The sequence below is a fragment of the Thalassophryne amazonica genome, chromosome 15, assembly GCF_902500255.1.
Source record: "Thalassophryne amazonica chromosome 15, fThaAma1.1, whole genome shotgun sequence".
In the NCBI taxonomy this organism is placed as follows: Eukaryota; Metazoa; Chordata; class Actinopteri; order Batrachoidiformes; family Batrachoididae; genus Thalassophryne; species Thalassophryne amazonica.
The window spans coordinates 50565378-50578800 of NC_047117.1; the positions used below are offsets into that span (position 1 = coordinate 50565378).

General features: G+C 43.7%; 1 protein-coding gene across 6 annotated transcripts in view; it reads right to left on the reverse strand.

Annotated features, from left to right (window-relative positions):
- Nucleotides 1-13423, reverse strand: part of micu3a (mitochondrial calcium uptake family, member 3a) — a 167480-nt gene that overhangs the window by 60502 nt on the left and 93555 nt on the right. For 3 of the 6 annotated variants that reach the window (XM_034187494.1, XM_034187491.1, XM_034187489.1), the window contains exon 8: nucleotides 10843-10884. The exons of the other annotated variants lie outside the window; for them this stretch is intronic. In XM_034187494.1, the coding sequence (XP_034043385.1) occupies nucleotides 10843-10884 (42 nt within the window). The remainder of the gene's footprint in view (nucleotides 1-10842; nucleotides 10885-13423) is intronic. 6 annotated transcript variants of the gene reach the window in all.

A 13423-nucleotide genomic window follows, 5' to 3' on the forward strand; every position in this document is an offset into this window, starting at 1 on the left:
TCCTCTCTTTCTGTCCATCCATTCTGTTATTTGACCTTTGAAGGACATTTTGAATACATTTTACTGACAGCAGAGTAGTTTTGTGGTCTGAGCAATAAAGTGGAAGCCAGAATCATTAAAGAGTCCTCTCAGAATCCTGATGACATTAATACAGACTGCTGTATACCCACCACAATCCTCAAAAACAAACAAACAGTCCAAACAAAAAGATATATGAGTGGAAGCTCTGCCATTTTGCAGGATTAAAAATGCAGCTCAATATGAATCCACTGTTGGACTATTAAATTCATTATTTGTAGTCTCAGCAAAGTGCAACATGTTGAGGATAATCTGCATTCTTATACTTTGTTGTACTATCTTAGGGCCCCTTCACACATAACACGACCATGCTGTCGGGAGGGACACACGATTGGACAGGCGTGCACGATACATTGGTGATGGTTTCGTGCACGCTTGTGCGTGTGCACAAACAGAACAAGCAGTTGGAACGTGTGGCACATCACACTGCTGCTGTGGAGAAAAAAAAAAACACCATAAAAAACACTAATTTATTGAATTCCTCTTATCAAGCAGACAATACAAGTATGAACCTTCTGATTCTCTGTAGATGACCAATGGTCATAGACGTACAGTCATGAAATTACATGAATGATGCAGTGCGCTTATGTCCACATCTGCTGGCCCTATGTGCAGTTGGCCCTGCGTGCGTGTCACAAATATCAGCATGTCAAGCAAGTGTGCTTCCCCCCCCCCCCGCATGTCACATGTGTTGGGGGGAGTGGTGGGAGCCACGACACACACACATGCCACATGTGTTGGAGAGGCACAATACACATGCAAGCCACATGTATTGGGGGGAGAGAGTTCAGCACAACCACACCCATGTGTGTTGCTTGGTGACACTACACTCGTGGGGCACTTAGACAATTTTCACAAACAACTTGAATGTGGTCAGCTGCTCTCTAATCTCGTACCAGGAGTGCAAATAGCCCCGCCTTTTCTAAGCGTCCAGCGAGCAGTGTTGGATGGTCGTGTGTGACACCTGGAATTTGACCGACACCTGCCGAGTGGGGGATCGAATGTGCACTTGCAGGGCACTCTGTGTTTTGCCCACTGCAGTGCGCAAAAGGTTGTATTGACAGCTGTACGAGGCGTTTTTCACAAATGCCATTTGACTTCTCCTCCGTGCACCATTCTGCTTCAATCACGTTATGTGTGAAGGGGCCCTTATTCTTTATACATGTTAACAGCTGAAACTCAGAGACAGTGCAATTCTAAAAGTAACATATATGAATTAAAATCCATAATATTGACAACAATATTGGAGGATTTTCATCAATTTCCCTGGTGGAAGTCAATGAGGTAGTCAAACAACTCCGCAGTGGCAAGGCCCCAGGGGTTGATGAGATCTGTCCAGAAATGAAGGCTCTGCATGTGGAGGGATTGTCTTGGATGAGACGTCTCTTCAACATTGCATTGAGGTCTGGGACAGTGCCTAAGGAGTGGCAAACTGGGGTGGTGGTCCCCATATTTAAAAAGGGGGACCAGAGGGTTTGTGCCAACTAAAGGGGCATCACACTACTCAGCCTCCCTGGTAAAATCTACTCCTGGGTGCTGGAAAGGAGGGTTCGGCCGATAGTCGAACCTCGGATTGAAGAACAATGCGGGTTCCATCCTGGCCGTGGAACAACCGACCAGCTCTTTACTCTCACAAGGATCCTGGATGGTGCCTGGGAGGATGCCCACCCAGTCTACATGCGTTTTGTGGACTTGGAGAAGACGTATGATCGGGTACCCCGGGAGATGCTGCGGGAGTATGGAGTGAGGGGTCCCTTCTCAGGGCCATCCAATCTCTGTACTCGCAAAGCGAGAGCTGTGTTTGGGTGCTCGGCTTTAATTCAGACTCTTTTCCGGTGGAGGCTGGCTTCTGCCAGGGCTGCGCCTTGTCACCAATCCTGTTTGTGATATTCATGGACAGTATATCGAGGCATAGTCAAGGGGAGGAGGGTTTCCAGTTTGGTGGGCTCAGGGTCTCATCACTGTTTTTTGCAGATGATGTGGTCCTGTTGGCTTATCGGTTGGTGACCTCCAACACTCACTGAATCGGTTTGCAGCCAAGTGTGAAGCGGCTGGGATGAGGATCAGCACCTCTAAATCTGAGGCCATGGTTCTCAGACGGAAACTGATGGATTGCCTACTCCGGGTAGGGAATACGGCCTTGCCCCAAGTGAAGGAGTTCAAGTGCCTCTTGTTCACGAGTGAGGGGACAATGGAGCATGAGATTGTCCGGAGAATCGGTGCAGCAGGGGCGGTACTGCATTCGCTCTACCATACTGTTGTGATGAAAAGGGAGCTGACCCAAAAGGCAAAGCTCTCGATCTACTGGCCAGTCTTCATTTCTACTCTCACCTATGGTCATGAGTGTTGGGTCATGACCGAAAGAACTAGATCATGGGTACAAGCAGCCGAAATGGGCTTCCTCAGGAGGGTGGCTAGTGTCTCCCTTAGAGATAGGGTGAGAAGTTCGGTCATCCGTGGGGAGCTCGGAGTAGAGTCGCTGCTCCATCATGTTGAGAGGAGCCAGCTGAGGTGGTTCAGGCATCTGGTAAGGATGCCTCCTGGGCGCCTCCCAAAGGAGGTGTTCCAGGCACGTCCATCTGGGAGGAGACCCAGGACTAGGTGGAGAGACTATCTCCACAATGGCCTGTTTATGCATCAGGATCCCCGTCAGAGGTGGTCAATGTGGCACGGGAAAGGGAAGTATGGGGTCCCCTGCTGGACCTGTTGCCTCGGCGACCCGAACCTGGAAAAGCGGATGAAGATGAAATGAGAATATTGACAACACCTGAAATGCTGAGATGGTCAATTCACCTTGTAAATTTCTGACAGTATTTCCACTGTGTAATGGTTAGCACTCTAGACTCAATCCATTGACCAGAATCAAAATATCAGTGGGAACAATCTTTCTAATTCTGATGTATTTGATTGAACACAGAAGGCATATCTAACTTTATGCACACTGAGGATGGATGTTGCCTTTTTCTCAAATACCAAAATGCCACAACATGGAAAAAGTACTTTGTTCAGATCTAAAAAAGAGACGCACAAACTGTGGAAGGAGCGAGGGACTGACTTGTATGGGAGAAAGCTTACAGCTAATCGCTATCATAGAGAGAACAACTTTAGAGTTTTGTTATGTACAGAAGGTCAGAAGTGAAGTCGCTGCAAAGTGAAATCTATATGATGACCAGTTTATGTACATAAACTCATACTTTCAACCCTTTTCAATACACTGGATTTAGGTTGTTTGTGAACATCACTGGTATCCACTCTTGAGGTCAAATGTCCTGCATATCTTCCTCCTTACTTGCTATACTCAAAGTCAGTCAAGAAGTGGAAAACACCAGACTTAAATATAAGGTGACAGCACAAGAGGGAGAGAGGGAAAATCATCAAGAACACAATGTCAAATCATGCTGTGACAAGGTAACAAAAAAAAAAAAGCAAAATAAGAGTGGATCAGTGGGAGTTATTTCATCTCCCCCCCCCCCACACACACACACAGTTGACAGAAACAAATAGTCCATGGACTACTACTAGGGGTCCACATGCACTCACCCACCACCTCCCCCCACAACTTGACTTCTTTGGTATGATATGTATATAGACCTACTACAGGGGTGCCCAACCTTTTTTGAACCGAGATCTATTTTAAAGTTGACTGTGTATCGAGATCTACGAGGTCTATTAGAAAAGTATCCAACCTTATTTTTTTCAAAAACCATATGGATTTGAATCACGTGTGATTGCGTCAGACAAGCTTGAACCCTCGTGCGCATGCGTGAGTTTTTCCACGCCTGTCGGTTGCGTCATTCGCCTGTGAGCAGGCTTTGAGTGAGGAGTGGTCCACCCCCTCGGCGGATTTTCATTGTCAGGAAATGGCGGAATGATCTGGGCTTTTTTTCCCCATCAGAATGTTTTCAGAAACTGGCAGCTGGAAACCATTCGAAAAATTTATCTGGCTTTCGGTGAAAATTTTATGGGCTTCACAGAGAATAAGGACTGTTACTACAGCTTTAAGAACGGCTTTAAGGACGCTCGGTGCGCCGTGCCGCCATTGAGAGCCACAAACCACCGGATCTGTGGAGCCGGGACCGTCGCGTGCACTTTCTCTGGTTATCACAAGAGCTGGACCTCAACCATTTTCCGGCAGATTTCACTTTTAACAAGAGATTTTGTCATGGAAAGCCGAGCGGAGGCTTCGCGCGTCATGACCGATTCGCTGATGAAGCGAGACAAAACCACCTCCGTTTTGGTCTCACAGGACGGCTTTGAGATGGAGTTCAGACAGCTGTCGGTGGTTTTTCCATCTAGTGATTATCCGAGAAATTGTGGATGTGCCTGGACATGCCAAAACATGTCCCGTGAGGCTACATCACGGCGTTGCTATGCGGCACTGCCGCGACACGCGGAATTCCTCCGCACGTCTGTCTCAATGTGCCGAAAAAGTGCTGATGTCCACGTCTTTTCACAGTTCCTGTGCTAGTCAGACGACGTCCCGGATAAAACACAGCGTCCAGTTTGGAAATGAACGGCACATTCCACTGTTACAGGAGTTTGTCATGGAAAGAGGAGCGGAGGCTTCGCGCGTCGCGGTGGTGCCGCATGGCGCACAGCAACGCCATGATGTAGCCTCACGGGACATGTTCTGGCATGTCCAGGCACATCCACAATTTCTCGGATAATCACTAGATGGAAAAACCACCGACAGCTGTCTGAACGCCATCTCAAAGCCGTCCTGTGAGACCAAAATGGAGGTGGTTTTGTCTCGCTTCATCAGCGAATCGGTCATGACGCGCGAAGCCTCCGCTCGGCTTTCCATGACAAAATCTCTTGTTAAAAGTGAAATCTGCCGGAAAATGGTTGAGGTCCAGCTCTTGTGATAACCAGAGAAAGTGCACGCGACGGTCCCGGCTCCACAGATCCGGTGGTTTGTGGCTCTCGATGGCGGCACGGAGCGCGGCGCACCGAGCGTCCTTAAAGCCATTCTTAAAGCTGTAGTAACAGTCATTCTCTGTAAAGCCCGTAAAATTTTCACCGAAAGCCAGATAAATTTTTCAAATGGTTTCCAGCTGCCAGTCTCTAACAGTTTCTGAAAAAATTCTGATGGAAAAAAAGCCCAGATCATTCCGCCATTTCCTGACAATGAAAATCCGCCGAGGGGGTGGACTACTCCTCACTCAAAGCCTGCTCACAGGCGAATGATGCAACCAAAAGGCATGGAAAAACTCACGCATGTGCACGAAGGTTCAAGCTTGTCTGACGCAATCACGCGTGATTCAAATCCATATGGTTTTTGAAAAAAATAAGGTCGAATACTTTTCTAATAGACCTCGTAATATATTTGTGCAATATATTGTGCACAAATATAATACAATATATTCTGGCACGTTTTAACAATAATAATGCATCACTGAAGTAAATGTACATGGTGGAAAAGAATAAGCACAAGTAGGCCTCGGACTGGCCTCAAGCTGGAAAAGTTGTTCCCTACCTTAGTGGGACTTCTGGCCCAGAGAAGGAAGCTGGTCTCACATAGTCCAGACAGTAGAAGCTGAGTGCAGCCATAAGCAGGCACTCATGCACTCTGTCTGGATTAGATTCCAGATTTGGACATTCATGTCAGGTGTTGTTCTGGATTTGAGCTCAACGTCATTTTTCAGTGTGATAATCCAGGTTGAAGAGTGATGCCACTTTGGACGATATACAGTCCACATCTATATTTTCCCAAAATGGAAAACAGAGAAAACTGACAAGCTTTTTGGACGCAAAGTCAGTGAAGCACCTGCCAAATTCTGACAAGATGCTCTGCACATAACGTGCACTCAGGATCTGCCCAGTCTGTGTCCTTAAAAGTTCTGTGTCCATGTGTGGCAAGTTCTACAGGTCACACTGTTGCGACCTGCTTGATAGCACATGTAATTTGCTTTTAAACTTGCTTTCAAATCCAAATGCTGTGCATGTTCAGCATGATTTGAACGTTGTAAAAATTCTTTAATTTCAGGCAAAGATCGTTCCAGGAATTTACCTCTGCTGAGCCACCGAATGTCTGTGTGTAGTAGATGTGTCTCCTCCAGCTGCGAACAGAATAAATGCGTCCTCAGACTCCTGGCCAGAACAGAACACTGCAATCTTGTTTGCCACATTCATCACTCGTCATATTTATGGACCATGAATCATTGTGCTGCTCAACTCCTCAATTCCTGGAATTTTCAGGCGACCAGAGTGGATTTAGCCGTGTTAGCATTAGAAGTTAGCATCGTCCAGTGACAGATTTTATTTTTTTTCATGTGATCGACTGGAACTCAGCCCATGATTGACTGATCGACTGGTTGGACACGACAGGCCTACTGCATCAGAAAACAATGTTAACATTAAGTGGTACAAAATATGCGTTTGAGTCGAATACCTGTTGTGACCCCACTGAATGAACAGACTGAAAACTTAGGGGTATGGGAAATTAAATTGATCAGACCACAGAGTTATTTTAATATCTCAGCAAATTAGGTGTCATTTGAAAGGTCTTGTGGTGTTGATTAAATGTCAGTTATGTCATTGGTTATGTAAATATAGACCAAAAGGTCACGTGCACTCTAAGAAGTCAAAATTCACCTTCCCAATTTAAAATGCTGCTGTGGCCAAATCGGATGGAGATTTTCAACCAACTTTTCAGATGTTTTAAGGTAGGCACCAACAATGTTTGACTGTAAAGAATTCCACAGGGGTGCCACAGTTTCAGAGATTAACCCCTTCGCACAGATGGCGCAATGTACCATTTTGTCACTTTCATACAAACCTCTGGTAAAATTATGCCAACACTTAAATTGTATTTTGGCTTCTTCCTGCCACTGATAAGCATTATTTAGCCAACTGCCAATTTCAGTTCAATTTATTTAATTTATATAGCACCAAATCACAACAAAGTTGCCTCAAGGTACTTCACACAAGTAAGGTCTGAACCTCACCAAATTACCAAATTTTGGCAGTTACTAAGGGTGCCTTAGAACCAGTCTAGCCTTCAGTATCACTGTCCTCCTCCTCATCCTCTTAGCTCATGGTGTCAATCATGTCAACAAGTTCAGGTGTCAGCACATTCTTTCCCGACCATTTTGGATAAATATGCCCTGTTAAGTTCTACTCTTGTTCCACTCCAAGAGGGCACACAGGTACAACTCATTTCCAAATTTTGATCAACTTTTATTTCCAACTTAAAGATTTGTTGGCTTCATGTTGATCAGTTGGCAAACATCAGGTTGATAACCTTCAAAGCACAGAAAACAAAGGTTAACAATGAAAATCTAATCATCCTACAAAATATTTCCAAACAATGTTCCCAAACAGTTAAACAAATACATTAATGTCTCAATAATGAACATAAGCTTTTTAATTAAATTAATATGCATGAATTAAACTAATTACCTAATTTCAAATGAATTAACCATCTTAAATGAAATGCATTTCATCCATCAAATTCAATAAGCATTTTAAATGAATTAATGATTAAGTTAATGAATTAACTGAATCAAAGAATTAGAGTATTACATTTTACTATAAACAAATTAAAGACAACAAATGCAACAAAGACAGGTCAAATACCTACAGCTGTATTCCTCCAAGCCTTTTACACATTTTTCCCTTTTAAGTTTTCAACTAACAAACTTATTTTGAACTCTCCACAATTCAGACTTTTTAAACTTATGCTTAACTTATGTTTAACTTGTTAAACACAGTATGAATTTAAATGACCAAACTGAAACTAATATTGCAACGCAGCGGTTCAACTTGAACTCCACCAAAGAAACAAAAGAAGCATTGCAAGTACAAACATAAGCATTTCAAATTAACCATTGCAACCAAAAAATAAAGACATATTTACCGACCATTGATGTCTTTGGCGTAAACTCCTGAGTAGAGCTTGCTCTTCCTTTCAGTTAGTTTGGTGAGCGAAGACTGAAAGACACCATTTTTTTTTTTATCAGGTGCTCTCATCAGCAATTAGCGGCCATTTTGCTGGTGCATTCTGGGGAGTGTAGTTTCCAGTGGTGGTGATCGCACAGGATTGTCACTAGACCTCCACTTCTTTACTTTTAACTCAACATGCCCACCTTCAACAGTCCAGCCATGACCTTTGGTAGGAACAAGAATGTCCAGTTTAAGTATATGTGCATGCTTCCATATACTGACTTGGAAATTTACCCAGTTGATGTGCTCAACTAAGGAGCTGTGAAATGGTGGCAAAGAGGCTATGTCAATCTTCTCGGATGACTTCAGCTTTCCATCCTCACCACACTTCTTCAGAAGTCAAGTATGTCTCAATGTATTCACTTTTATTGTTCGTCTGTCCCCATACAGTAAGCAGGTGAATTCCTCTGGCAAAGCCACCACCCCCTTAGCAACCGTCAACAACTCCACTAGTTCCACAAATGCTGCCTGGAATTTTTGATGCTTCTGCAACAGTTTCAAAGGTTTCACCTTTCCTTTAGATCTGAATGTGCTAGTGCTGTTACAACCTGAAAAGGCATGTAGCCCAAGTACTGCTGCTGTAAACACTGCACTATATGATTGTGGCAGTTTGCTGATATCAGTGCAGCACTTTGTGCGACCCTTTGCTGTTTCAAATATAGCTTGTAGGTCAGTAAGGTGATGAGCATGCATGGTGAAGCAGAATGAAAAATATGTCTGTATCAAGTGTTTCACAGGGATGAGAACGGACAAAGAAAAAAAAGACCTCTGAAAATCAGCAGGGGCCCGGGGGTCACCATAGGCCCCCAGCGGAGTATGGGGGCAAACAGATTTTGAGCAATTTAGGGACATTTCGGGGCCACTAGAGAGACCTAATTTCATGAATTTCCATTTTATATTTTTTGTACGTTGGGGTATGTGGAAGTCTTACTGTAATAAAAGAATCTGTCTATGTAGACCTCAAACCTATATTTTGTACCACTTTATTTGATGTTAATCATTTTTCTGAAATAGTAGGCTTATATGCATAACATCATACCAAAGAAGTCATGAGGAGGGGGGCATGTGGACCCCTAGTAGCCCATGGACTAAAAGGAAGTAACTTGCTCATTTCTCTAGAATGATGGTAATTAAAAAAAAAAAAAACAGCAGACGCTTTCAGGGATCATAACTCGATGTTAAAGCCAGGAGAGGAGAAATATTGTCATCCAAAACAAAAACACAATAAATCAACTGAAAAATTGCAAATGGCTTGCCAAACACACCTACGCCATCTTGTTACTCCCTTATTCCATAGTAGAAACCCAGCTTTTTTATAATGGAAAAATTCATAGCGGTATTATGGTGGACTGCATGATGTGGCATGGACCTATGGACAGTATCCGTCCGTGAGCTCTGAACCTGACCACACATGCTATGTTGAGTTAGAGCTCACAGGTGTTAAACATAACAACAGCATCTGAGTCAGGTGGAAATAGGCAGTGGCACTTGTCCTGGTCTGTGCATAGCTTTGCATTGGATGTAAGTGTTTCTATGGTAATCTAACATGATTTAACTTTTGTTTAATTGCTGCTTGTTAACACCAGTGCATGTATGAATAGTTCTGTATAAGGTGTTATCTTCACACTACGCTTTTATTGGCCTGGATATGTTAACAGGAGAAATATTGGAGCAGTTGAACTTGATGCAATAAAATAAAACCTCCATCCTTGATGTAAAATGATCCATTAAGATGTGTTTATCTGAATATTAATGTATGAATGTTTCTCATGAATTATGATATAACAACTGAGTGGATCCTTGTCATTTGATTGGTGGTTTGTATGTCACGTGGCATGGATCATTTATACCATTACCACTGTGTTTCATTTACTGTGCAATAGTTCTTTTTAGCGTGCAATTTTGGTGCTATATGTAAAGTGTAATTGTGCGCCCGACCACTGCGCATGCTCACACTACCGAGGTAGGTGTTTAGCGAAACATGGGAGAGTTTGATTTGCTGGCGAACGACAATTTGAAGGAGCTAATTGACGATGCTAATTCTTCTAAAACAAAAAAACCAACAAAACAAACAAAAAAACAAATCTACCTTCCCGTAAGGATGGATGAAGTTCAGATGAAAAGATGGACAAATTTCTCATGTGATTTTTCGCTGGAGTGAGGAAAGCAGATGGCAGTCTGTGTACACAAAGTCAGTGCACGGCATCACAGACTACATTGTCAGAATTGTTTTTTGTAAGTTGACTGAGAACAATTTTGGACTCCTATTTAAAGTTTGCGTTAGACTGCTAAGTACCAGTGACGAACACCAAATTGTAAGTCCCTTTTCTGTTGTTTATATATTAATAAAATATCAAATGACAAGGATCTATTTTCACTGTTATATAAAACAAATAATGATTTTTTTTTTTTCATTCTTGCAATGGAACAAATACACAAACATTCAACAAACCATTCCACTCGGCTTTGCCTCATTGAATGGTTTGTTCCATCTTTCACCTCATGAAACATTCATTCCATTGAACTCAAACATTCATTATTTGTATATTAATCTCTGGTATACAAGGGCATTCACTTAATTGTTTCATTTCAAATAAAACCTAATGTTAAGAGACATGTAAATATTAGGAATAATGGAATAATCACTCCAGATTATTTCTCGTACATATTTCTGGTTAAAGTTTCAGATTTTTTTTAATCTATATTTCAGATCAGGTAATTAAAACAACTAGCTCTCCTTTCTTCTATTCATCCTCCCATCAATCTCTTTATCCATCTAAAGAAAAACAGAAAAGAGACTATGGGGTTTTGGATACATACGCTGTTCATGGGGACAACCTGATATCCATACAGCTGCATAGTCTAACATACAAAGAGAGACATGAGGAAGAGAAAGAGGAAGACACAGCGTGCAGCCAGAGAGGAGGAGGAGGTGGAGGAGAGAAGGTAAAAGACATGTTAGTACATGCAAGGAAAGAGACTGTGAATACACAATGCAAAAGAATGGTCCTATTCCAACAAGTCTATGATTGCATGTGTGCTTACGTCTGTTACACTTCAGGTTTAAGTTGGGGGAGTTTTACTGTCCTGTGGCTTCCTTCAGGCTGTTATGATATGTACGTGTTGATTACATCCTGTTTAAATATGGTTCATAATTTAAAAGTGCTTTATGACTTTTTTCACATTTGTTAACTACTTTTTAATACCAGTGTGTGAACAGACTCTAACCTCACTCATTCGCTGACTTTCTCAATAGCCTAAAACAGCCTGTATATACTGAATACTGTGCTCACTGTAAGGAAATTGGGTCAGATTTCTGGGAAAGTTCATTTGTCTATACAGGCTGTGACATTTATGCATCCTCTGGCTGTCTTGCTGTCTACAGTGCAGCCAGAGAGGATTGGTCCCATTGAAAAAAGTTAGTCTGGAGCCCTGCATTTGCAGTTTTTGAGAAATGGAGGGACCTCTGTTTGATTTTGGGAATCAAAACCAGTTAAGGTGCCTTCACACATAACACAAATGTGTGCCAATCAGGCCGTTCCAGGCAAAAACAGGCCGAATGGGCGACACCCGAAAAAATCAAGCTGCATTTGAGTGGGGCACAAATTCAGCCAGGCGTGAATGAATGGTGTCCGAATGGTCAGAATGTGGTTAGAAGCCATCACAAACGGACTGTGTCACCTCCTCACCCCATCTTGTCTTTGTTCTTCCTTTTACCTCATGTCTTCACTCCCACTCTATCATTTCTCTGTGTCCTATTCCACACCTTTCTTTCATCTGCTCTCTCTCAGCTGTTCACACACCCCTGTCCAGACCAGGAAAGCAATTACATGAACGAGCTCACGGCTTTCTCCTCTCCAGGATGTGGGGCCCATGACCTGGCCACACTGGCCACGCGTGTCCTGGCTGTCAGTTAATGCTCCACATGACGGACAGACCGTGTGGATCATACGATAACATGACACGCGGCGTGGTGCACAGCAGGCTGTCACACTGTCCAGTTGGATGGCGCAATGGTTGCAGAACGCCACGTCACATGGGGTTTATATGGGATTTATACGGGATTCATATGGGACGACACTTTTGTGAGCTCACGGTGGGAGCTGTCAGCAGAATGGAATGTACAGCACAGGGTGCTGCGTGGCTAGTCTTCACCCAGCGCTCTGACACGCATCTGGAGCCATTTCACAGCTGAGTTTTTGTTTTTATCTCTGTTGTGGTGGTGTGGGCACAATACTGCCCGGTAATTCCACCTCCAGAGGAAAAAGCTGTATATGTCATGATAGGTGTTTCACAGCTTTCACATCCCGGCCAGCTGTATTTGGTGGCAGCGCACTAAGCTTTTCATCGATTTGGGCAAGCAGCAAGCAGCAAACTGCGCGCACCTGCACGTCATATTACAGCTATGATGATCATAATGTCTCATATACACTGTGGGAGGGAATGACAATATATATATCTATTAAATCACGACTATCATGGACATGACAGCCCGTCCAGATGTGCGCGCAGTGCTAGACAGCAATTACACTGCACTCCAGCCACCATTCGAGCTTTCGCCACCTTGGCCGCACCTCGCACGCCATATGTGGTGCTTAAGGGGGGGGGACAACACATTCGCATGCCATTTGTGGTGCTGAGGGGATGTAATTGACACACTGACCGCCTTTTGAGCTTTCACCACCTCGACCGCACCTCAATAGTGGTGTCCTGGGCACTCCATTCCTGCTAGCTGCGCAAATAGGCCCACATTTTCTTAGTGCCCTGTGACTGCTGTTGGACTCTGGCCGAGTGTGGGTCGAACGGCTATTCGGGGGCTATTCGCCCTCATTCGCCCTCCGCTGGTGTGAATTGTGGCACATTCACGACATTCAGCCAGGGTTCGATGTGGCTGATTTCATGCAGCCCCTTGACCATCGCCCAAATGGTCCGACCTGCGTACGACATGCCGTACGAATGTTGCGACCACAATCAAATAGCAGTATGACCTCATCTCGACTGCCGTTCGATTGGGGTTCCAGCATTAACACGACACAAATGTGGAGTGCATGTATTGCGGCCGAACGGCCGACTGCTGTACAAGGTGTTCGAGTGCGGCACAGATTTTCATGGGTGCCATTCGAATCCTCCTTCGTGCGCCTTTGGCCTCATTTGTGTTATGTGTGAAGGTGCCTTTAGCTGTCAGCCTACTGGACAGTAAATTAATTTTACTGATGAACGTGAACAATTAGCCGCCTGTAAAACATGCAATTAAACATCGTTAAGCAAGATTCTACCAAACATCTATCACAGATATGATGAAAAGGACACATTATTTTAAGAGTGCATCCAGTTTAACAAGTAGGGATAAATGTCTCAGTAAAAACAGGGATTAAAAAAACTCAGTCAAGCCACATGCACC